The 25,980-nt window shown below is 36.0% G+C and overlaps 1 protein-coding gene across 8 annotated transcripts in view; it reads right to left on the bottom strand.

The window, feature by feature from the left end:
* The window catches only part of LOC106661434 (autism susceptibility gene 2 protein homolog), a 345,697-nt gene that overhangs the window by 223,280 nt on the left and 96,437 nt on the right, over positions 1–25,980 (bottom strand). Inside the window, exon 1 of one of the 8 annotated variants that reach the window (XM_024225595.1) lies at positions 2,335–2,547. The exons of the other annotated variants lie outside the window; for them this stretch is intronic. Coding sequence (XP_024081363.1) covers positions 2,335–2,532 — 198 coding nt within the window. The 5' untranslated portion in view covers positions 2,533–2,547. Of the gene's footprint in view, positions 1–2,334; positions 2,548–25,980 lie in introns of those variants that run through there. 8 annotated transcript variants of the gene reach the window in all.

Genomic DNA, 25,980 nt, shown 5'->3' with positions numbered 1-25,980 from the left:
AATAGAACGTGTATATACATAAAAAAACATAGAAGTTGATCATTATCGATTACAAAAGCCATTCGAAATGTTAGAAACTTGCCCAATAACGCATAACAACTGTTTCATTCAGCCTGAATACAGCCCAAAACGATTCATTATAAACTGCTCAAAAATTAATAGGGATATTTGTAATTTATTCTTATACTATTAACTTTAATTAAATTAATCGATATACTCTTGTTAGATTGTTAAAACAAAACGCAAAAACAAACAACTGTTATCATTTTTTTAACACTGGATTTACAATACTATACAGTAAACATGAAGATTACTCATTTTAGGGTCTCTAGAGGTGCTAAAACGAGATTTCATATTAGTTTTACGAAAATAAATTATGACCTAGTTTCCTTGAAAAAATTTGTTTTTTGGAAATAGTATGGTAATTGAAAAAGTTTGATAATTTTTCTATATTTCTATTGAAATCTACATAAAAATGCTTTCAAACGATATATTCATATAGTTGATTTGATCAAGTAGAAAGTAATAAAAATATTAAAAAACGGAAAATTTCAAACAAAAAATTGTCTCGCCTTTTCTCCATTTTAATTTTAGTTTTATTCTCTTTAACCGTGGAAAGACATAATCTCGAACGAGAAGTTCGCAATATTATTTTGAGAATTTGTCATCGAGGTCACCGGCAAGATATCGCAGAGGCAGTTGGCGAGTGCCAATAGGAGGCTTGGTAATGGATCTTAGAGCATTACGACTCTAAAGCGACACCGCGCGGACCGCAATTGTGAAGGCGATTAATGTTGATTTTGCATTTGCAGTGTCCCCGTAAATACTTGTATTCATAATAAATAGTAGTGATGAGGAAATTATTTATAGGAAGAAAGGCAGAAACGAAAACGAAAAGCATGGGTACATAAAATAAACACCAAACACCTTACGTTTGGAGAATATCACTATTTTATGGAAATGATCTTGTTTTCAAACTTATCTTGAAACAATGATATTACTATTCCAAAAGAGAAGGTAAACAAAGCAACACGTTAGCTTCTTTACAAATATGGCGTCCGAGGGCAGCCGAATATACCCGAACTCAACGATTTCCGACCACCCCGACGCACACTAGAGGGGTAGCGCGCCACGGAGCCGGCTTCCAGAAGTCTTCTCCAAGCCGCGCCGCCATACCGCTCTAGTATGCGCCCAGCTTAGGGGAAGACAGACATATTGTCATTGCTACAGGTCGGAACCCTTTCCGTAGTGCCCGCAGATCCTAAATGAAGTACAAGATGTTTTGGTAACTCCTTTATCAACACAAAAGATCCGTAATCGTTGGTGGGAAGTTGGTCTCAATTCATATGCACCTTTGACACGACTGTTAGGCTGGGATTTCCACTGGAGGGTGGACTAGAAAAAAAATTATCGAGGGTTACATCCCACAAACCAGGGATCTCCTTGGCAGAGATTTCTGGATGACATTGTCACACCTCATAGAGGCAGAGTTGTTCATTAATTTAGAAAACCTTCTCCCAGTGTCTCCAGACCTCATTCCCATAGAGCACGTGTGGGATGCATAGCAGAGAAGGCTTTTCGATCACCATCCGCAGCCAGTTGACCTGCAACAACTGAGTGCAGCAGTGCAACATCTATGGAGTGAAATTCCTTATGAAATTAGAAACAACCTTATTAATAGTATACCCAGACAGGGGCACAGAGGTTTTAGCTAACAGAGCACACGGCATTAATTGTTTAAAAACATTATTGTGACCAATAAACAAAATTATAGAATTAAAACCTTTTATTTTGTTATTTTTCAAAATCCCTTATTAAATTTTCCTTCAGCAAAAAACATAAGAATTTCTAATAAACATAAAATACAAATGCTAGGGAAAGTAAATACTACAAAATTGGCAATATTCCGTTTAATTTTTGAGCAGTTTACATCACAGTCATCGATTCCATCCACATACACGAAAGATAGGATGTCTGGATGATGTATTTATTTTTCAATATTGCTATCGTAAAATACACTTCCCGGAAAAATTAATTTAATTTGCCTCAATTAAAACACAAATTAAATCACAAAAACCCACGGTCAATAAAAAAGGAACCAATCCTGGTCAGATGGTGCAGGAAGCGGAAACATTACCGGGGCAAGGCTCGAACAATACTGAAGAGGTTCAAGTACATATTAATTATGCCGATTATAAATAAAACTAAATCCTTGACCGAAGGACCATTAATATTTGCGGCGGACTGTATAAATACTAAATTAAAATGAAAGGGGAGAATTATAATGGGTAAAAAAAAGGCGTAAAAGAATCAACTGAAATAAGGTTAACTCACCGTTCGGCGATTCGACACAATCAGAGATTCTTCTATGTTGCGGGTTCCACGGCTGGCACTCGCGTAACGAAATAACAGAGGGTGAAAACGGTAAAGATAGAGTAAAATAAAGAGGAAAAGGCGAAAAGAGGAAAACAGAATGAAAAGTGAGAAAATTACAAACGGGGCACTCGCGAAAGACGTTTGACCAACGGCCATGCAGTTTTACCAACTGAACAAAGGTGAGCGGTCGGCTTTGATTGAGGGAATTCAAGCAGAAGGCGCGTTGGTAAATTTTGACGGGGGCCCCCGAAATTAACGGCGCGACCGAACAGGCAGTAAAATTCCACTAATTTTCCTTTTTATCGGCCAAACGTAAAAAAAAATTGAAAACTACACTGATTATTTGTTTTGTTTTTGTGGACGGCTTTCCAGTTCAAATGGAAGGTGGAAACAAATAAATTAGCCCTGTATGAAATGTATTCTCGATGATTATACCTTGACTATACGATTTATAAATATAAACCGGTGAAGGCCCGTAAAAATAATGTGTTCACTTAAAACGCTTGGAAGCAACAAAAAATCTGTTTTTTTATCTTGACCCACTCTATTCCGAAGAAACACACTTTCATAAAAAATAGTCTTTCTTTTTTTTAAACAAGTATCGACTTCGGGTGCTGCCCACCTGTCATCTAGTGTTATGACTAAAAAAAACATGAAATATTTAAAAAAAAAAACATATTAACAATTCATAAAAGTAACTTGCATGCCCAGTTTCATAGAACAATGAAAGTTATGATTTACACAATACACCATGATATTTCACATATTTTTACTTATGACGTTATGCGTCGTCAACTAGTTAACCAATACATTATGTTATTTTCGTAATGAAAAAAATTAACATCTGTAGAATAGAAGAATAATACTATTTCCAATTAATTATACTTTTTATCTTAGGTTTTTGGTTGAGATGAAATATCTCTCTGATCGAAGTCACGATAGCTCAAGTGGTTGAGCAGCGTCGTATTGAGCGAAGGTCGTGGGTTCGAATCCCGTTCGTGGCATTAATTTTTCATCACAACCAAAAACGTTAGATAAAAAGAATAATTAATCGTAATAATTAATATGGTCGATTGTGACCACTAAGCAAATATGGATTAATAATAATATTGGTAATATAATACAGTTTTCATGAACATAAAACCGATTTTCTCGACCCCTACCCGACAAAATATATATTTATGGTGAAATCTTTCTGCTAGACATTTTTATTAAATGCTAAAAAAATAAACAACATTTCTAATGCCATGATTAATTAAAAGGCAAAAGGATTGATCACAATTAGTAAAATAAATGTTTCGTATCATCTTCAGGCCATTTAATGAACAAAGTTAATCCTAAAAACTAAACTTTACAGAGCTCTTAAATCAAAATTGCACGTCATCCAAAAGATTTACCATAAGTGGGCAGAAATATGTTTAAAAGTGGAAAATATTTATCATTAATTTGAACCATTTTAAAACCACACTTAATAAAATATTCCAATAAAATCTAACGTAAGCTAAATTATGCATCTGAGCTTGCTTGTGTATGTACTTAAAAGGAGCGCTTAATAATAGAAATTTGATTTTGCAAAGAGTTATTTCACATTATATTAATATTTTAAAAATCTCCTATCCTAATTTATTTATAGAGTTAAATGTGCTACTATTGGAGTTAATAATGTTTTAAACCTTTTATATACAAATTTCTAAATAAAAAAATATATCTTTACGGGCTGGTTTAGCCTACAGGGGTAATTTTTACTCTCCGGTGCCCGGTATTCCACTTAAAAATTCATAACTCAGTTGGTTTTTACGTCGTACATGAATTATGGACCTGTAGTTTGCTCGTTACAGATCATTTTTGCCTATCTGTTCTCACTGCGATAAAATTTCATTTATTGATCGTCAGGGTATGGCCCTGTAGTTTAGTCGTTACCAATCATTTTGTTGTACGTTCTCTCACTGTGTTAAGCTTTCATCTTGGACGCTGCAGGGTGATGAACCTATAGTTTGGTCGTTACCAATCGTTTTGGTCTACCTATACCCGCTCATTTTGGAGTCAGCTGGTGATGGACCTGTAGTCTGGTCGTTACCAATTATTTCAGACTGTCTTTTTCGATTGGGTACGTCTGAAGGCATATAAATACTATTGTGATCAGTAAGGATTGGTAGAAAGAAATATCGGTAAAGATAAAATTACTTAAATATTAGTCGGTCAGAGGTGTTTCGACTTTCTCGCCGTTTTCACTGCACGGTCTGGTAGGTAAAAATATACAGGGTTATAGGCAGGGAAGACTTAAAAAAAATGGATCAAAAACGTGGAGAAATGTCCCCGTATTACAGCTTAAATATGGTACAAAAGATGCCATACAAATAGAAAACTAAATTTTATGTTTTAGCTTACACTTCCAATGAAAAAAATGAAAAAACGAAGGAATGAAAAAACCTGTAAATGATAATTATAAATGAGCAATTATTTCAAAATGGACCAATTTTTTTACAAATTTGCCTTGGTAATTTTATTTTGTAATATGTAGCTGTAAATCTTACTACTATAATAAATGACTACTGGAGTCAATTTATGTCGATTAATTTATTAAAAGGTAAAAAAAAGTAAATCGTTTATATAAAAAAAGAGTCCGTGTTCCAATTAAAGGAAACAGGACTTTAAGTATCTAAGCTTTATATCAACCTTTAAACGAGATGTGAAAACTCTTCGAACAGGGAGCAAATTCACATATTTTCTCAAGGAAAATAGTTCTATGTAAAATGTTATTTTCATAAGTTCACTAGTTTTCGTGGTCCGCTTGACCAATTGATATCTTTCAATTAATTAAGGCTTTTAATAGAGATAAAAAGTCAGTGTCACGAACGGGATTCGAACCCACGATCATCGGCTTGATACGACGCTGCTCTACCACTTGAGCTACGTGACTTCGATCCACTCGGACACTAACTTCCCTTTAAATTTTACATAAGTTTAAAAGGCACGGAAAACAATCAAGCCATATATGTATTTAAAATAAAAGAGAATGTATGTACCTAACAGATAACTTCCCAATTACCGAGGAACATCGTGTCAACTAATAGTTTACATTTTTCACTTGATGCTTTATTACATATCTGCTGAGGAGAAGTTCAACGAACGTCAAAAATAAAATAAATTTTGTTGTCACTTGAAAAGTTGTTTTTCATAACAGGCAGGGAAAATATATGTTAATATATTTGACGTGTCCTTAGATCCCCTGAAGCAATCAGATTATGCTGTTACTACCGACCAACTGGGTCAAGTAGGAACACGAACCCCAACCATAGTTTTCTGATCTTGACGTAGATAATTTTCTTTAACATTAAATAATGGATATTTACGAGTCTACCAATAAAATAAATGACAAAATCGGAATTAAACTAAACCCAGAGTATTACCCATTAAGGAAGCCGATTAAAAAAGGCCGTATATTAGACATACCACACACGATCCGAACCCTGGAAGCGGTCCAAGACGCTCCGCGGGATACAAAACTATTTTAAAAATGAATAATGTATTGGACGGGGAGGAGAGTAACATCCTCATTAATCTGATTTATCCGATGAAGAATGGATTACACGCAATAAAAGCCGTTACGTTTTGTCAGGGCTGTCGTTCCTTTTAAAGGCGTACATCGTGTAAACCGAGTGGATAGGGCGTACTCGTACTCCGTGTTGGGCCGGGACCGGTCGACTTTGAACGGGATTACGAAAAGTGACATTTAGAAAGTTGCGAGTGCTACCCCATAGTTTCAAGTTGTAGAAAACCGTAGAGGGCTATTTTCGCAAAATTGTACAGGATAGTGTTACGCGAAATTGACACGAGTATGTAATCAATTCAGGAATGCGACAGCCAGTTAAAATTAACTGCTCAAAAATGAATATAGATATTTATACTTTATCTTATTCTATTAATTTTAATTATGTTAGCCGATATATTCTTGTTAGCTGGATAAAACAAAATAGAAAACACAAACCAAAACTGTTAATCCGTATTTTTAAAAACGGAGTAACTTAAGAATAGTAAACATGAAGATTACTTATTTTATAAACATTTTAAAAAAATTATAAACAAACAACTTTTCTCGTATTTTTTCAATTTTAATCTAGTTGTATTCTCTTTAACCATAGAAAGACATCATCTAGTACCAGAACTTCGCAATATTATCGTGAGAATGAGACATCGAGGCATCGAGTGGATATCGCAGTCAGTTGGCGTTTCTTAGAGCGTGGTCTCCCGGGCTTTAGATTCTAAGAGACTAGAAGTGCCAATAGGAGAACTGGTAGTGGATCTCAGCACATTAAAGCTGGGCGCACACTAGATCGGTGGCGCGGCGCGACGCGGAACCTACCTCCAAGAAGAATGCATTGAAATGAATGTAGCCCCGCACACTAGGCCGGTAGGGCGGCGCGGCTCGGAAGTTGCCAGACTTCTGGAACCCGGCTCCGCGCCGCGCCGCATTACCGGCCTAGTGTGCGCCGGGGTGGTCGGAAATCTTTGAGTTCGGGTATATCCGGCTGCCCTCGGACGTCATATTTGTAAAGACGAAGCCAACGTGACGTGGTACTGCTGGAAATGCAAAATCAACACTAAACCACAGCGCTAGTCAGATGGAGGGGGAAAATTCGACCAACGCGGCCTTTCCTACATAGTGTACGAACCTGCACAATTCCGCGCCGCGCCACCGACCTAGTGTGCGTCCAGCTTAAGACGCCAAGGGAGGACGTAGTGTCATTGGTGCAAGACGGAACCCATTCTATAGTATTCGTCAGCTTTGAGACGATTACAGCAACAGCACGCCACCAGCAACTAAGGAGAATATGATGCAGCATAGAACACCAATTGGAATGCTTTTATGTATACAGATGAGTCTCTCAGTATAGTGATAGCAGGAGCCTGGTCTACCGAGAGAAGGGGATGCGTACCCCCAGTTCGTGCTCCCTTCAGTGCAGTTAGGAGGAAGCGTTGCAATGATCTGGGCTGGGATTTACACTGGAAGACGAACTCTCCATATTATTGAAGGCAACTTCACCGAAGTACGTTATTAGATTAATAAGAAATTATTGAGGAATACATCCCTCAAACCATGGATCTCATTGGCAAGGACTTTCGATTTCTGGATGATAATGCCAGACCTCATAGAGACATGAAAAAGCCAGTGTCACGAGTATAATGTAATTATTATTACTCTAGATAACAATTTTTTAAAAATTTTTTGTCACATTCTTTTTGTCGAACGTAAGAACTTCGTTTTTTTAAATGTGTCTATTCCGAAGTGTTTCTTGTTTGATCAACTTTTGGGCCATTCATGAATGCCCAGGAAACGTCCCGGACCACGTTTTCCCAACTTCCTACTGAAATGCCTCGACAGAAAAACAAAATAAACGAGGATTCGAATAGACCATTGGAAAACTCATAAAATGTGACGTTTTTAGCTGGTATGACATTTAAAAAAATGTAATATAAGAAAGCTACGGTGGCAAATGTCTTGTACAGTTAGTTTGTACGTAGCCTTGGAATTGTACGAATAAAAGTGGACTAATCTAAAAGGAAATGCGGTGCTAAATCTTAAAATGGCGTCAAAGGTTGGGAAATGTTTCGTTGGTGTAGAGAAAATTCATGTTTTATGTAAAGAAACGTGTTTTCCTTTTACGGTATTCAACTCCACTTAAGATGTACTATCACCGAAAGATTATTAACACGTCAAGCTGTATCACCGTGGTAAAAATACTTCCTCAAATATTCCATAAAAACGGCTACCTTATTTGTTTTCAGTTATGTGTAAATGGCCTTTTTTTTTAAGTGTTACGTCAACATGAAAATTTAGTATTCCTTGGTAGTGAAACAACTAAACGGCCGCTTCAGTAAATTTCAGCAACGTCGGAGGTCTATTCAGTCAATCCTGCCTTGACGCTGTACCACGGCTTGCATTTTAAACTATTGTTTTTCTTCTTAAACACAAAAGAATAGCGATCAGTTTTACAAAACAAATATTGCAACACTAAAAATAGATTCGCTCATATAAGCTACTGCAGAATTGCTTATCCATCTGCTATTCTTCACCTGTTTCTGCGACTCTCCTTGCCTTGGGAATTGTAAAGTTTAACATAAATAATCAGTAATTCTGAGAGCTTCTTTAACATTTAAAACATGTTTGAGACGGCTTGAAGAAAAATACGTTGAAAACATGAGTTTTTCAAATATATCAAAACAGAACTATTTAAAAAACAATTATATTAAGAAATTCTATTAGCCTTTCATGTAAGTTGTATTCAGTTAGTTCCAGGGCATTATTCCATCTATTAGTATAGTATTTAAGTCTATATTTACATGGCATAATATTTAACTTCATTAGGCAAAATACAAGCGAGTGAACTTTTTAATGATAATTATTCGGAAATCGTGAGATGCGGTCTGTGTGATGTAGGTTTCAGAAAAAAAATTTCTCTATCGTGCTAACGTTTCGATCTTTATTGAGCTCATCTTCAGGGCCTGGGGTTTACAAACGTTGTTTACATTTAACAAATACATGTAGGATGTGGAAAAAAGTGAATTTATACAATGCAAAAAAATATAGTTTTTATATTCAATCAAAATGTTTGTCTTCTGTGTAATTGTGCCATTCTTGCGTGTCGTGTTGAGAGTGCCAGTGAGATATTGATGTTTTATGTTTATAAACGTTGGATTTTGAAGCGGTGGGGAAGAATACTTTGATTGAATATAAAAAATATTTTGTGCATTCTATAAATTGACTTTTTTTCCATATCACATGTATTTGTTAAGTTTAAATAATGTTTGTAAATCCCAGGCCCTGAAGATGATCTCAATAAAGATCGAAACGTTGGCACGATAAAAAAAAAAATGTTTTTCTGAAACCTACATCTCACCAGACCGCATCTCACCATTTCTGAATAATCATCGACTAACAGTTACTATTCACCACACATTTTTAATGATAATTCCCATTAAACCCAATTTGTAATAACCAGCTTCTGGTAGATATAAAAAAAGATCCATTAAACAGCACAAGGATTAGTCTCATACAAGCGTTTTAGGTAGTTAATTTATAGATGTAATGTGATTAATTTCTCACACGTTTTTAATTAATTACTATATCCCAAAGAGGAAATAATTTTCTAGATTATCGTTTGATTATAATTGGTTGACTCACTCACTCACAATTATCTCTCTATCGCTCATTCACTCATTTTCCCTCTTACTCACTGACACTCAATCTCTCATTCGCTAACACTTGCTCACATCCTCTCTTCCTCTATTTTACATTAAACGACGTACGGATTAGCCTTATACAAGTGCTAAATAGATCATCAATCATGGATAAAATTGGATTAATTGGTACGTCCTAACCAGAAAATAATTTTCAAGATTATCGTTTGAAATGTGTTGTGATTAGAACATTTGGAACACAAACAAAATTTCATCTTCAACAATCCAAAAATATTACACACAGAACAAAACAAACATAAACGTAACGTTTTAGAAATGGTTTACATCAACAGAGATAAACACAGACAACATCAATTACAGAACAGACACATGTTAACTCAGTCGAAGCTACGTCAATATCATTAATCAAATTCGATATCGATTACATACATATATCATCACATCACACAAAACATATAATATAACATAAAACATTCATCACATTCCACACATCAAACATTTTTACATAGTCTAATTTTTCAACAATTTAGTCTTCGTTTTCCTAATTATCCCCGTCTATATAATCTTGAAAGGATAATCTGGCCGAACCATTACCAACGTTTTTTCCCATCGTCGGCTCTTTTCACCTCAAAGAAGCCGACTCCTTATAGAAAAATGTCTTTCTATACCGACTTCCTTCCCCACCCCTTCAAAAACCAACATATACAAACATAAAACAGCAATATCTCACTGGCACTCTCAACACGACTCACAAGAATGGCACAATTACCCAGAAAACAAACACTTTGAGAGAGTAGAAATACTTTGATTGAAAAAAAATATATTTTTTTGCGTTGTATAAATTCACTTTTTTCCACATCCTATATGTATTTGTTAAATTTGAACAATGTTTGTAAAGTCCAGGCCCTGAAGATGATCTCAATAAAGTTCGAAACGTTGGCACGATAAAGAAAATGTTTTTCTGAAACCTACCGCATCTCATGATTTCCGAATAATCATTATGGTTTGATTATAATTTACTGACTCAATCACTCTCCATCGCTCACTCACTTTCCCTCTCTCGCTGTCTCTGTCTCAATCTCTCTCTTTCTCTAACACTTGCTCACATCCTCTCTTCCTTCATTTTTTATTAAACAACATGCGGATTAGCCTTATAGAAGTGTGCTAAATAGTTCATGAATTATACATAAAATTGGATTAATTGGTACGTGTTCACTAGAAAATAATTTTCTAGATTATCGTTTGATTAGAATTCACCGACAGACTGACTGACTCACTCACTCACTCGATCACTCACTCTCTCTCACTCACTCACTCACTTACTCACTCACTGACTCTCACTTACTCTCACTTACTCACTCACAATTATCTCTTCATCGCTCACTCACTCACTTTCCCTCACTGACACTTAATCTCTCTCTTTCTCTAACACTTGTTTACATTCTCTCTTCCCCATCTCATTAACAACATGCGGATTAGCCTTACAGAAGTGTGCTAAATAGTTCATGAATTATACATAAAATTGGATTAATTGGTACGTCTTCACTAGAAAATAATTTTCTTGATTATCGTTTGATTAGAATTCACTGACAGACTGACTCACTCACTCACTCACTCTCACTCACTCTCTCTCACTCACTCACAATTTCTCTTCATCGCTCACTCACTCACTCACTTTCCCTCACTGACACTCAATCACTCTCTCTTTCTCTAACACTTGTTTACATTCTCTCTTCCCCATTTTTCATTACACAACAGACGGATTAGCCTTATACAAGTGTGCTAAATAGGTCATCAATCATAGATAAAATTGGATTAATTGGTACGTCCTAATCAGAAAACAATTTGTTGAATTAATTTCTGACGACTTTTGTACCCAAGATGGTGTACTTCCTTCAGTAGATCACAAGTTTCTCCTTTAAAACTCCACAGGTTGCCAGTAAGTGTCGAGAGTTCTTCTGTTTCTTTGCAAGATTTTCAGTCTTCATATTTCAAAATGTTCTTTGATTGTATTCCTGCAAAGGTCAGGCTTCATTACATCCAGACGCTTGTTCATTTCTCTCCATACGTACACGTCCTGGATACCAAGAGACAGTGACGTTTTAATATTTGATTAATTTAATTTGGTCTGGCGATTCCAAACCATATCAGAAAAGTTCGATTTCATCGTCTGGCTGAGTGCTTGGTCAGTCATATCTCTATTGCATGGACATTTGCTTGGATGCTGAACAATATGGAACCAAATACTTTCCTGTATCCTAGATCCATCTAACAGAACTTGTTTCGTTCTGCAGATTGACAAGGATTAGAAAGTTATTCGTATTTCCTGTTTTTTTATTGACCGCCCACCAACTTATACGATTAGCTTTTAGAATATAAAAAACAGGGTTTTTATGTTGCGTTTTATTGATTCAAACTAATATTTTTCCTCCAAGAGTACCCGTACTGAATGACATCCTTGACGTCCCACTAAATCCAATAACCTTGTTTATCGGAGGGGTTAACTGGAAGCTAGCTCACCTCCATATTCATGAGCGTAAATTTCAGTGCCATAGGCTAGCAATTAAAAAGTTACAGCCTAACTCGTTAATGACAAGAAAGAAGCAATAATTCGAGATTTTCAAGAGTGAATGCAAGTTATTTTCCCTTTTACGGTTCATGGGCCCAAGGACTGCAATTGAGAGTTACAGAGACCCAGGAATTCACTCTACGGGAAAAAAGCGACATTCCACCGTGTATTTCTACTTCTGGTAAATACTTAAATAAAAAAGTAATAGAAAGAGGTGGTATTACTGGGGACACTTTCGTTTTCGTTACTCAAGAAGTAAAATCGCGGTTTTTATTCAGATCGCTAATTTATTTTTATGATTTCCAAGAAAAAAGACTGTAATATACTTTTAAATTGTACTGAGCTATATTTCTTGCGCCAATTACCGCACGGAACAGAACTATTAACATCGTAATAACACATTACTCGCAATACAGACAAATATTATTAAATTTTTGGTTAATATCCAACTAAATACTTTTAAGATGTAATAGGATCCAACCAGAATAAACTTTTTCACAATGAGATCGGTGAGATGAAAAACCAATCGTTATTTCTTAAAATGAAATAAAACACCCAACAAGATATGGAATGTAGTAATTTAAGCCAAACGCAGAACATTAATGTGCCATGTCCTTCTTTGGATATCCTTCTTAGTTCTCATTTAATTATTTTATGCCCACCTATTATAATTACGTCTTGTTGACAGTCTAATTTAATTAAGAAACATTGAACAAATATTAGTGTTTATTACAATTAATTAAGGTTTTTAGTTGAGATGAAAAACCTTAATTAATTGTAATGTATTAATTGGTCAAGCGGATCACGAAATTAGTGAATTAGTATTTATTTAAAACTTAAGACACGATTGAGCTTAGGGGGTAGCTGAGGGCCTAGGCCTAGGCCAAGACCACTCATGGAGGAGTAAAGCTGGATGACATACTAAGCCCACTTTTGTTCTCATTGGTCACAAACACTTTGTTAAATCGATTTCTTTTCAATGAGTTGAATCAAGATCAAGTTATTTGATAAATAATAAGTAAGATGGTTTTCTTTATATCGATAGGACACAAAATTCTTTTTTTGAAAAGTGCTTTTTGTTGATGACGAATGTCATAAAATATCAATAATTTTGAAAATTTACGATTCTTTCGAAATCAATTTTTTCCAAGAAAGGAAGAATAATATCATACTTAGGAGTAAAAATTGAGTATTGTAAACACCTTGGAAGTGGGCTGGGCGTAACAGGTTGTTTCTGAAAGGAGATTGATGTGAATAACACCGAAGTGAACGTTATAAAGACGATTAATTTCATATATATTCAATTTAATTAATGTTCTAAAAACTTATAACTTCATTTGCAAACTGGACTTCATCTTGGGGGCAAATAAAATAGAAAAACAAGTCGTAATATCTTAAAATGAAATAAAATACCCAACAAGATATGGAATGTAGCAATTTAGGCCAAACACAGTAGAACTTTAAAGTGCCATGTCCGGGATATCCTTCTGAGATCTCAGTCTATTTTTTTGCATTAGTTAAACGTAGCTAAAACTCGCTAAACAGTTAAACAGTTCCAAATCTCGCTACTGTGCCAAGGGTTACAAAAATTAAATTAAAATGTTACAATACAAAATTAAAAATAATCGTCGTTTGTTTGTGTGAGTACGTCTGTGTGATGCTGTGATATTACATGACAACCCAGGCATATGCGAGTAAATTTATATAAACATCAATAACAAGTTTTCTCTCTCTCTCTCAAACACTCACTCTCTCACTTTCCCCACACTCACTATATCATTTAATCACTCTCTCGCTCGCTCGATCACACATTTACGTTTTTCCTCTAACTCACTCTCTCACTCACTCACAATCTCTACATCGTCTCACACTAACTCGTTCACTCTATCGCTCTCTCTCTCTCTCTCTCTGTCCCCCAAAAACTCACACTCTTTTTCCCCACACTCACTATATCATTCATTCACTCTCTCGCTCGCTCGAACACTCATTTACGTTTTTCCTCTAACTCACGTACTCACAATTATCTCCCCATCGTCTCACACTCACTCTACCATTCACTCACTCGTTCACTTTCTCTCTCTCTCTCTCTCTCTCTCTCTCTCTCTCTCTCTCTCTCTCTCTCTCTTCATTGATTCTCTCTTCTTTCCTCTAGCACATTAACTCCATCTCTCACTCACTCACTTTATCTTATCTTCTCACTCACTAAATCTTATCTCTCATTCACTGCCTATCACACGAGAAAGTTATGAAAAAGAAACTACATAGATTTACAGACATAATGAAGTGTATGTTAACACATATAAATAATCGGGAGATTAAAAGTTGTTCTGTAATTTGTATGACGCCTTAGCCTTCCGCATAGAAAAATTTAATTTTGAACGTCATTTCTAGTAAATTTTTAGAACCGGAGCCGGTCTCGACTATCCTTTTAATTTTGCCCAACTGTTTAGCAAATAGACAATTAAGATAGGGAAGTAACGATAAATACTTTCTACGAGTATTCTACATGTTAATTTAAATTTCCTGTTTAAATTTTTATCGCCTCGAACCCGAGAATGGATTAAATCCGGGGTTTGCAGCACACCTCGGTAACAAGTCCTTACCGAATTGAATTGAAATTAGAAAATTTACATTCTTAATCGTGAGAATTATATAAACGCTGACAAAGTCCCTCCGTGGCTTGTAAACAGATGGAATCGAACCGGTAATTAATAGTCGACTATCAATTCGGTTACGTCCTTTCTTCAGCCACATGTCCTCGAGAGGAAGTGCCTTTTTGGTGAGAATTCGAGTCGTTATGTTGATAAAGAGTTTCCGTGTGTCTTCCAAAAAAGCCTTTTGTTTTTATACAATCGACGGGGAATTTTTCCACCGGTGAATATCCGTTGATTCCGTCAAGGAAAGAGCAGGTGCGTGCAACTCTCATAATGACCCCTTCACGGGCCATAAGGCCGAATATACTCGTAATTGCCTGCAATTTGTTTCCATTTTTGCTGCTTTGTAAAGCCGAGGGTGTTTAATTATGGTTTGTGTTTGCGTTTGTTTCTTTAGATCTCAACTGACATAAAAGGATCACAATTGGTAATTTAAATTAGGATTTTGTGTGTGGTGATTAGTGACCGTTAATCGATAATTATTCAGAAATCTTGAGATGCGGTCTGGTGTGATGTAGGTTTCAGAAAAACATTTTCTTTATCGTGCCGACGTTTCGATCTTTATTGAGATCATCTTCAGGGCCTGGGTTTTACAAACATTGTTTACATTTAACAAATACATTTACGATGTGGAAAAGTGAATTTATACAATGCAAAATATATTTTTTATCTTCGATCAAAGTATTTCTACTCACTCAAAGTGTTTGTCTATAAACCTCGCATAGCTCTTGGTGTGAAATATGCGTTATTTTTAACTACTTAATGTTTAAAAAAAATTGAAGTCGAATAATTTTCAAAATATAGGAAAACTTCAAGTAGTTAGGATGCCTTCATTTTGAAGATCTATAGCTGATATCGTGTTTGTTTTTTATAGTAACCATCTATAGTGTGTATTAAATGTAAACAATGTTTGTAAATCCCAGGCCCTGAAGAAGATCTCAATAAAGATCGAAACGTTGGCACGATAAAGAAAATGTTTTTCTGAAACCTACGTCTCACCAAAACGCATCTCACGATTGGATTTTGTATTGTTACGGCAGGATTGGAACTGCTTTCGCGTTTTTCTTTGAGATGAAACCATAGAATTGTATGCTTAATAATAAAATATTAAGCGTGGAATAAAATATGGAGTTTGGACGTTTTCGTTTTATTTTGATTCGCCTTGCTTCGCTCGCTGTTTTGGTCTGACAGGTACAACACTGAAAACGGCAAAAAGACGACACGCGTATGAACACCGAAAGTGATCAAAAAATACCAAACTGATGTTTAATCACCCCAAAGACAAGAGGAAATCTTCCAAGAAATAAATATAATCTGGCTGTCAGCCAGACTTCCAACATAATAATTCATTCAAAGTCCTTTTACGTAATAGAAAGACATTTCTATTCCAGAATTTGGTTCATTCATATTCATAGAAACATAAAATAAATGTATTGAAAATGCTAAACAAAAATGATTTGCTGTTATGCCAAGGATCATGAGTAGTTAAAAAAATTATTTGTCTTGTGATTAGCATTGGCGTGTTGTATAAAAAATATAAAAATAAATAAAAGCAATCGAGTGTTAAATTATTTTCGTCGCGAGTACTGATTTACGATGGGATCGTCTCGGCGTACACAAAGGAGCCCCGGCGCACTGGTTCCCGCAATATTGACCCTTATTGTTGGTACAGCGTTTATATTAAATTCTATACAGAATACGGCCACGGCATTCATAAGGCTAGAGTTATCACATTCCTGGCCGGTCAAACGGCATAAAAAAGCCACCATTTTACGGCCCACTCGATGAATTGATGGGAATTGTTTCCGACGTGGGTGGTGTGGACGGGCCACCGCCAAAGAAGCAACACGCGAAAAATCAATATATAAGAGTAAAAGGGTACAATGAAATCATCAGAATTTCCTTCTGAACACTTAAAAAGCTGTTGTTATGACAATTTCTGCAAAATTACTGCTTGAAAATGGTTTTACAGCGAAAACCAGTGAACCGAATAAAACTGTATTTTCAAAACATTAATCCTTCGATTCACTTTTAACTTAATGAATAGCAATGGAAATAATCTATTTTTTTAACACTTTCAGCTCCATTATTAGCAAAGCATTACATTTAACTTACGGTATCTTCCCAATCGTTACATATTTTAAAAAAATCCCACTCCCAATCCGACAGTAAATTCCCGTATACTCGGTCGTCCTAAAAAGGACAATGAGGATCTTTAAGCCAGAAACACACTTACCCGAGGCTACGCCATGCGACGCTACCCGACGCAAATCCAAACTCCGATTTTCCATAAGGTTGCATTACCCCCGTGCACATCTACCCGATGCTACCCGACGCAAATCCAAACTCCGATTTTCCATAAGGTTGCATTACCCCCGAGCACATCTACCCGATGCTATGCCACGCTAACCTACCTGACGCTCTGCGATCCCACTGTCCAGATTTTCGTCGGGTCGCATCGAGTACAGACGAAGACAAAAGAACCGGACACTCATATTTTTATTCAAACTACATGTATTATTGTCGTTATATTAATTACAACATACCTATTTTAATATAAACCAAATTAACTGTGATTAAAAATTAATTAGTTTTTATTTAAAAAATTAATTTTAATGGTTTGGTAGAAAATTAATCAAAACACCGGAATACGATTTTTGGATATAATGAATTTAACTAACAATTTATTGTACTCGCTTCGGCGGTACAAATACTAAAATTGGAACAATTTATTACACGGTTTTGCTCATAAAATTTAATTAACAATTTATGTCATAGTTTTGGTCGTAAAATTACATCATTTTCTAATGTCGGGTAGCATCAAAACAGGACACTCATATTTTTTTGTAGATTATTTCAAACTAAGTACATGTAATTTTGTCGTTATATTAATTACATGTTATTTTAATGTAAACCAAATTAAACGAGATCAAAAATGAGTAAGTTTTTATAAACATTGTTTAATTAGATGGTTAGGAGTAACTTTATTTAAAACAATTAAGTTTAACAAACAATTTATTAGATGGTTGTGCTCATAAAATTTAACTAACAATTTATTTCAAGGTTTTGCCCAAAATAGTGCATTAAGAACAAAAGATGCGTTGCGATTGTGATAGCGATTATTGTGATAAACGAGACGTGTACTTGCGTCGGATAGATGTGCACACCCCACCAAAACGTGGGAAGTCGTCGGGTAGCATCGGGTAGTGTCGCATGGCGTAGCATCGGATAAGTGTGTTCCTGGCTTTAACGTCCGCACCTAGCCACCTATTCGGCCTTATCGGACGTTTTGATTCTCAAGATGAGAGCTGACGCACCTCCACATACGACATAAGTGTGTTACTGCCGCAGCATTGGTGTAGAGGCAACTCAGCCCCGAAGGGCCAGGACAACTTCGCTCCCCCTCGCCCATTCCAAGTGGCCGGGTCTGCATTGGGCATCAGAGCTACCTAAGCCGAAATACATCAGCCCGGTAACTCCCAATCCGACACACAAACGTGACACATCCTCACAGAAAACACTCACTTTGAGACCTTAAACTTAAATCACACCAGACCGCATCTCACGATTTCTAAATTATTTAAAAAAAAGGTGTTTACCCTGAAGGCAACATTGTTTGATAACGTTTTCAGGGTCTTATCACTTCTGAAAGGATTTTTAAGGTCGCATCTACAGCCTAGATGAACTGCAGCCTAAGACCTCAGGAAACTCTTTTAGTCGCCAGCGTAAAATTCGTAATTCCCAAGCTGTCCAAAAATGCAACTTAGCGAATGTAAACGTTACTTGGATTGTGGGCTGTGCAGTCATACAGAAAACCCAGCGTTGTGCTCAATTCTTTAATTTGCCAACATTTCGAATGGTTTTCATTCTTTTTCAAGGCAACGCCTGGAATATGATTTTTTACATTAAATTAAAACACGTAATTACAGTAGTACCGGCATGAAAAAAAAATTGAATAACTACCACTTCGAAACTAATCTACGACTACGATTGTAATGCTAACACCGGAAAAAAGTGGATAAAAACGGCTTTACCTTTATTTCCGCAAAGAAAAATGTCTTTCACCATTAAAGAACAAAATATATCTAGTCCATTGTCTAGTAGAAAATTTAAAACTTAATAAACTTGTAAATTCAATTTCATATTGCTCTCATAGTATTAAAAAATTAAAATCTATAAAAATTATGTAAAAACAATTGTAATATTTGTAAAATAATGTAAAAATCATATTACAGCCGTTCCCTTGAAAAAGAATGAAAACCATTCGGAACGTTGGCAAATTAAAGAATTTAGCACATCGCTGTGTTTTCTGTATGACTGCACATCCCACAACACAACATCGTTGAATATAACAGTCATAAGATAGTGAAAAGATAGTTACTTGGATTGATCTAATTGTTGAAAAATAGTTTTCATTCCTTCGTCCCATATAGGGAGCGAGCAGGAAGGTTCAATATGAGAACAAAAGCGAGTCTTGTCCCATTTTCTGATTTGTGTAAAATGGTTGATTGGCTCCATATAGTGAGCAAGAAGTAGCGCCGCCCTTGAGAACGACGGCTAATCTGGTCCTCTCTTCTAACTTTTATAAAATAGTGTTCATCCATTGGCTCCGTATAGAGAGCGAGTAGGAAGGCGACCCAATATGAGAATTTTATTTTAGGACAACAGTTTTTTGCTCTCCTGTTATAATTTGTGTAAAATAGTGTACATTCCTTGGCTTCATATAGAGAGCGTGTACCTGTGCCATCCGACATGAAAATTGTGCTTAAAGACTATTCTTCTAATTTTGCAAAAAATATCGTTTGTTCCTTGGCTCCGTACAGAGAGCGAGTATGAGACACTCAATACGAGAATTTTGCCCGGCACTCTCAACACGACACGCAAGAATGGCACAATTACACAGAAGACAAACACTTTGAGCACTGAAGATGATCTCAATAAAGATCGAAACGTTGGCACGATAAAGAAAATGTTTTTCTGAAACCTACATCACACCAGACCGCATCTCACGATTTCTGAATAAGTATTTATTATTATTTTAATGTGTGAAAGAGGGCCGATGGTGGAATATCGAGTACCACATCGACCATCTCTCAGAATACAATTCCTTCCTCCACTGAACTCCTAAAAAGGTCTATTGTGGACTCAGATTAGTTGTTCTCAATTAGATTATTTGGCAAATCGAGTACTACAGTACAATACTCGAGAGAATAATCAATAGAAAAGCATGTATTTAAAATGATGTATCCAGATTTAAGAACTGCATGCATTGGGGCTCAAATGACCTGACTGTCGATAGCTTGACCCCGGAACGCCAGACCAGTCTGTGATTCTCGCGTCAAGCCATTATGTATGTATCTGCATAAAAGCAGTTTCTTCAGAGCGAGAATTTTCGGACAAAATAATACTACATTTAGAGAATCTCGAGTAAAAATAAAAAACTATATTTTTTAACTGATAACCCCCACGATGAAATTCTCTAGGAAAGTTGTATAATAGGAAAATACCAATAACAGTTTCACTTTTATTATTCACGTTAGAAAAAGGCGAAAGCACACCTGGTCCGCCTGTCTTCGCTTTAGGGCTATCGCAAGACAAATCAAGAACCATTATAAAGTATAAACCATTATATTTTTGCCCAGGCCGTAGAAACACTGGGAATCATTCAAATAAACCTAAAGACTGAAATTGAACGTTATCAAATAAATTTAGAAAGGGCTTAAATGACATTTTCTCGACAGGTATGAAATCTAAATAGAAAGTGCATTAATCTTCACTTTATAAGATACATCGAAATCCGCCTGTTCTCGCTGTTTTTCCCCTTGAGATATTCATGAGGCAATTTTTCAAAGGTTTACTCGCATATCGATTGAACCTATCGAAAACATTTGTAAAAAAGTAGAGGAGATTAGTCATTTTAAACGTTAGTTATCATTGACGACTTGGCAGTTTTTTTATGGTAATTTTTATTTGTCAAATTTGTAAATTAAATTCAACAGGATATTTTTCAAAAATCAGACGGTTGCTTCCTATGTTACAAATGTTAATTTACCGCAAACGCTTAGTTCAAAAAGTACGGATTTTTTCATTAATAATTTTTTTTAATAGCTTACACAAACTTCCAATAAAAAACAACAACGAAGGAATGAAAAAACCTGTAAATGATAATTATAAATGAGCAATGATTTCAAAATGAACCAATTTTTTTTTTTTAAATTTGCCTTGGTAATTTTATTTTGTAATATGTAGCTGTAAATCTTACTACTATAATAAATGACTACTGGAGTCATTTTATATCGATTAATTTATTAAAAGGTAAAAAAAAGTAAATCGTTTATATAAAAAAAGAGTCTGTGTTCCAATTAAAGGAAACAGGACTTTAAGCATCTAAGCTCTCTATCAAGCTTTAAACGAGATGTGGAAAATCTTCTTACGGGCAGCAAATTCACATATTTTCTCAAAGAAAATAGTTCTATGAAAAATGTAACGTAAAATGTTATTTTCATAAGTTCACTATTTTTCGTGATCCGCTTGACCAATTAATATCTTTCAATTAATTAAGGTTTTTAGTTGAGATAAGGAGATTTATTAATTAAGTTAAATATGAAACAAAATGGAAAAAAATCAACGACCTTGACGCATTTTCCTATTAAAACTGTAACGTGAAACTTGCAGACTTTCAGAAAAAGAAAATAAAAGAGAGCTGTTGCCCATTTCTTTATTGTTGAAACAAGCTTAAAAGTAGAATTGTAATCAGTCTATGTTTAGTTTACTTTATTAGGTGTTGAGGCGAGCAGTAAACCTTCGGACAGAACGTACAGCCTCGGTTTATAAATAAAATCTGGAATTGTTTGATGCTACTTGGAACGTCTCTGTTTGCCCGAGTCGGCACACCTTCATCTTTGACCTAGTTCCGAAGAGTTTCGCTTTTTCAGCCGAGGTACAAAGTCTTTGAAACAATTACCAACAAAAACATATAATTCAGACTACGCTTATTTGGTTTACATAACAAACAACAATAAATTGCGGAAGTGGGAGACCATGTTGCATTCTACAAATTCACTATTTTTCGTGATCCGCTTGACCAATTAATATCATTCAATTAATTAAGGTTTTAAGTTGTGATAAAAAAGTCAGTGTCACGAGCGGGATTCGAACCCATGACCTTCGGCTTGATACGCCGCTGCTCTAACCACTTGAGCTATCGTGACTTCGATCCCCTCGTGTACTAACTTCCCATCTCAACCCCACCTTTTTGATCGTATCAAGCCGAAGATCGTGGGTTCGAATCCCGCTCGTAACATTGACTTTTTTATCTCAACTTAAAACCTTAATTAATTGAGTTATATTCTACATTAATTTACACATTTAAAAAAAATATGCATATTAAGTAGGAAGGAATTCGACAAACAGCTGAGGTCATCGCCGTTTCTCTGCAGGTTTGTATTTCTTTTCTGGTCTTTCAAGCGTATTTTTTTAGCTTACAGACATTTGACCGTCTCAATCTGTTACTGACTTTCTGCTTTTATGTGAAAACATTTTTTTTCTCTTCTTTATTTATTTACACCTGCGTCAATTGTTGCGCTTAAGTAAATTTGATAGCATTTCACTGCGTAAGTAAAAAATTGGAATAAAAAAAATGAAACAGAAAAAGAGGAAGTACTGATTAGTAGTCACTCCTGTATGTTAGCAGTAGTTACTTTCACTGTTATTTATTTGGAAGGGTGCGGGATGAATGGTTTCTGACATGAGGGTTTGTGTGTCTGAAATAATAGTTTGAGAAACTTCTTATTTTTTCACTACGTCAAGAACATATTGGATAATAAGGTCATTGTGAATGGTATGATTGGATACGTAGAATGGATGACGATGGTTCGAAGGATTTGGAGGTTGAAACGTTTTGTTTAACTAATTAAGGTTTTTAGTTGAGATAAAAAAAGTCAATGGCACGAGCGGGATTCGAACCCACGACCTTCGGCTTGATACGCCGATTGTCTACCACTTGAGCTATCGGGACCTCGATCCACTCGGACATCAACTTCTTATCTCAACCCCTCCTTTTGAATTTTCTCTCCTTTTTTGCGATTTTTCAACTAGAAACCTTAATTAATTGAATGATATTAATTGGTCAAGCGGACCACGAAAAATAGTGAGCTTTGTTGTACACCAAAGTTCAATGCCTAATGGGTATCAAAAAACTTATATAAATGATTAGTTTAGTTTATAAAGTCAGTTTTGACCGTTTATCCAGCAATCTTTTGAGAAGTCTGAATCGTCTGTTTAGATTTTGCCTTTTGAGTCGCGTGTGAGAGTTCCATGTAATTCGTTTGTCAATGTGTATATAGCCCAAGGTAACGGACAGCATTAGACGGTGGGAAAGGGATGATATTATAATAGATGGGAGCAGTGGTTATTCTCCGAAGAGTGAAAGTGACATGTTCATATTTTTTCATGTTTATTGTCATCTTCCACTGCTTGAACCACTGCTCAAGGGATATGACATGGCTTTGTATGTTTCTGGTTGAAATGACAGGGTCTTTATGAGAGTAAAGGATGGCGGTATCATTATTAAGGTAGTAGGATCTTTTCTGAACGAGCAGGAATGTCTGCGGCATATACAGTGTAGGGCAGGGGTGCTCAAACTTGAACTGCTGGCGATCTACCTCAATATTTTTAGACTACTTACGATCGACTCTGAGAGGGTGCAAGTGTGTGTGATGCAGGGTTGTCGTACATACACGATACACCCTACCTACCTAGGTAGGGTGTACCGTAGCATATATAGATATTAGCTTTCTGCACAATATAGGTACATTATTTTAGTCAAGGTTTGGGTTAGGTTTAGTTAGGTTCTTCTCTATAATATCAATGAAAAAACTCATAGTTATTCAAAATTGCGAGTTTATTGGTTGTTACAAAACAAAAGAGTTACATATGGTGTTAAACTTAACTAAGGAGTGGCTTTGGATGTTGAAGCGTGGCACTGCATGTCCTCAGCATACTTTTCATAAGATGGTACGTAACCACTGAGTGCTAATCGCAAGCATGATGACATATGATCGTCAGTTAGTCGATTGCGATATTTTGACTTAATTATCTTCATTTCAGAAAATGCAGACTCGCACAAGTAAGTTGACCCAAAAAATGCCGTCAGTTGAAGGGCGATTTGCCTTACATTCGGATATTTATCTTCAGATATAAAACACCAGAAATTTGTATCAGATGCTGTAGCTTTGAGATGTATATCTGATATAATCTGCACCAACTCATTTTCAACAGAACATGAGTTCATATTAAACTGACTTGCTATTTCAGTAGCTAATTCCTCAATGTTTTTACATGAAAAAGGATAACTCATAAATGATGCTATATTTTCCAGTTTACTGCAATCATAAAAACGCATTTCGAATTGTCCCAAAATATTTGATAATTCAGCCTCATACGTATCATAATTCAACTGAGGAATGCTTGCTTTCAAAGACGGAAAATGTTTCAGATCCTTTCTTTTCAGTTGATCTATCATAAGTTGCAATTTACTTTTGAATGCGTTTACTGCGCTAATCATCTCAATAATAGTTTTTCCTTTACCTTGAAGCTCCAAGTTAACGGTGTTTAAGTGCATTGTGATGTCAGTCAAAAATGCCAAATCAGTCAGCCATTTTTCGTTTTTCAAAATCTGAGTGTCATCACCTCTTTCGTCTAGAAAAGCTGTTATTTCGGGCAATAATTCTTGAAACCTTTCTAGGAATTTTCCGCGACTCAACCACCTGACGTCCGTGTGAAGAACTAAATCAGTGTGTTCAGCTGACTCCCTATCTTCCAACTGCAACTGAAAGAGCCGCCGTTGCAAGCTACGTGCACGGATGGAATTCACAATTTTTGTTGCAATGCCCATAATTTCCTCCGTGTTTAAAACTTTTGAACACAAAACTTGTTGATGTATAATGCAATGGAATGAAAAAAATGAAGGGAATTCTTCATTAGCTCGACACAATGCCACAAAACCGTTTTTGTTTCCAGTCATTGCTGGTGCTCCATCGGTTGTAATGCACACTAATTTATATATTGGTAGCTCGTAGTTTTTTACAAAATTGAAGAAAACGTCATATATATCTTCGCCACGGGTCTTCCCCTTCAGAGGAATGATTGTCAAAAATTCTTCCTTAGCCAACCATTGAATATTGAATACCATCCGAATAAAAATACACAGCTGGGCCATGACTCCAATTCCTGCAGGCACAACATTTATATCGGCGTGAACGAAAGTCTCGAATGTTCCCGTCAAACGCGCCGCCCGAAACTAGACTGTACTGTCTCTCGTTGTTTCTAGACTAGACTGTACTGTCTACTAGTCTAGAAACAACGCGGCTTTTCTTTGACAAGTGCCGCGCGTTCCTTTGATAAAGCCACCTTTTGCCGCAAGCAGTGTTATTTTATTACGTAATACATTTTTGTAGTTTAGTTACCTACCTACTTATGAAAAATTTTTTTCTTCTCGAGATCTACTCAAAAAGCACTCGCGATCGACTGGTCGATCGCGATCGACCGTTTGAGCACCCCTGGTGTAGGGGATGGGTCCTGAGATATTTCCTTATGGTTCCCCTGCATCTGAGCGACCCGGCTGATAGAAATGGCCATGATGGTAACTTGAAAGTATCTGTCGGATAGGTACGGTTTTAGGATCTGGTAGTAGGTAAAAGGAAGGACTTTCTTGAGCTTTCGGATACACGATCGAAGGCTTGCTTCACTTCTAGAAATACACCGGAGCAGAAGTCGATTTTCTAAAACGCTAACCTCTCATTTATACGCCAGGTTGTCAACTACAAAATATATATAAAGCATACAATACATATATCTGTATACATTCGTCCCCGCAGAATATTCGATATTCTCTGGGGCGGGGTTGAGCCCACTCCATTTCCGCTAAAAAATTACTTTTACTCACCAAACGTCACACGCTCATCCCAGAACCCTCGATCTAACTCGGGGCGGGGTCGAACTCACTAAATTTTGGCTAATAAATTACTTTTACTTTCCAGAAGTCACACACTCATCCCGAAGTACTCGATATTCCTCGGGGCGAGGTCAAACAAACCCTTCCTTTCACGCTAATAAAATACATACATTCCAATAAATTAACATAAACACAACGCAGACACACAACACAACCACTAAATACAC

Source organism: Cimex lectularius, unplaced genomic scaffold, assembly GCF_000648675.2.
Source record: "Cimex lectularius strain Harlan isolate CLEC.00 unplaced genomic scaffold, Clec_2.1 scaffold16, whole genome shotgun sequence".
Lineage (NCBI taxonomy): Eukaryota > Metazoa > Arthropoda > Insecta > Hemiptera > Cimicidae > Cimex > Cimex lectularius.
The sequence above is the reverse complement of the archived record's forward strand: the minus strand, read 5'-3'. Positions and strand labels throughout refer to the sequence as shown.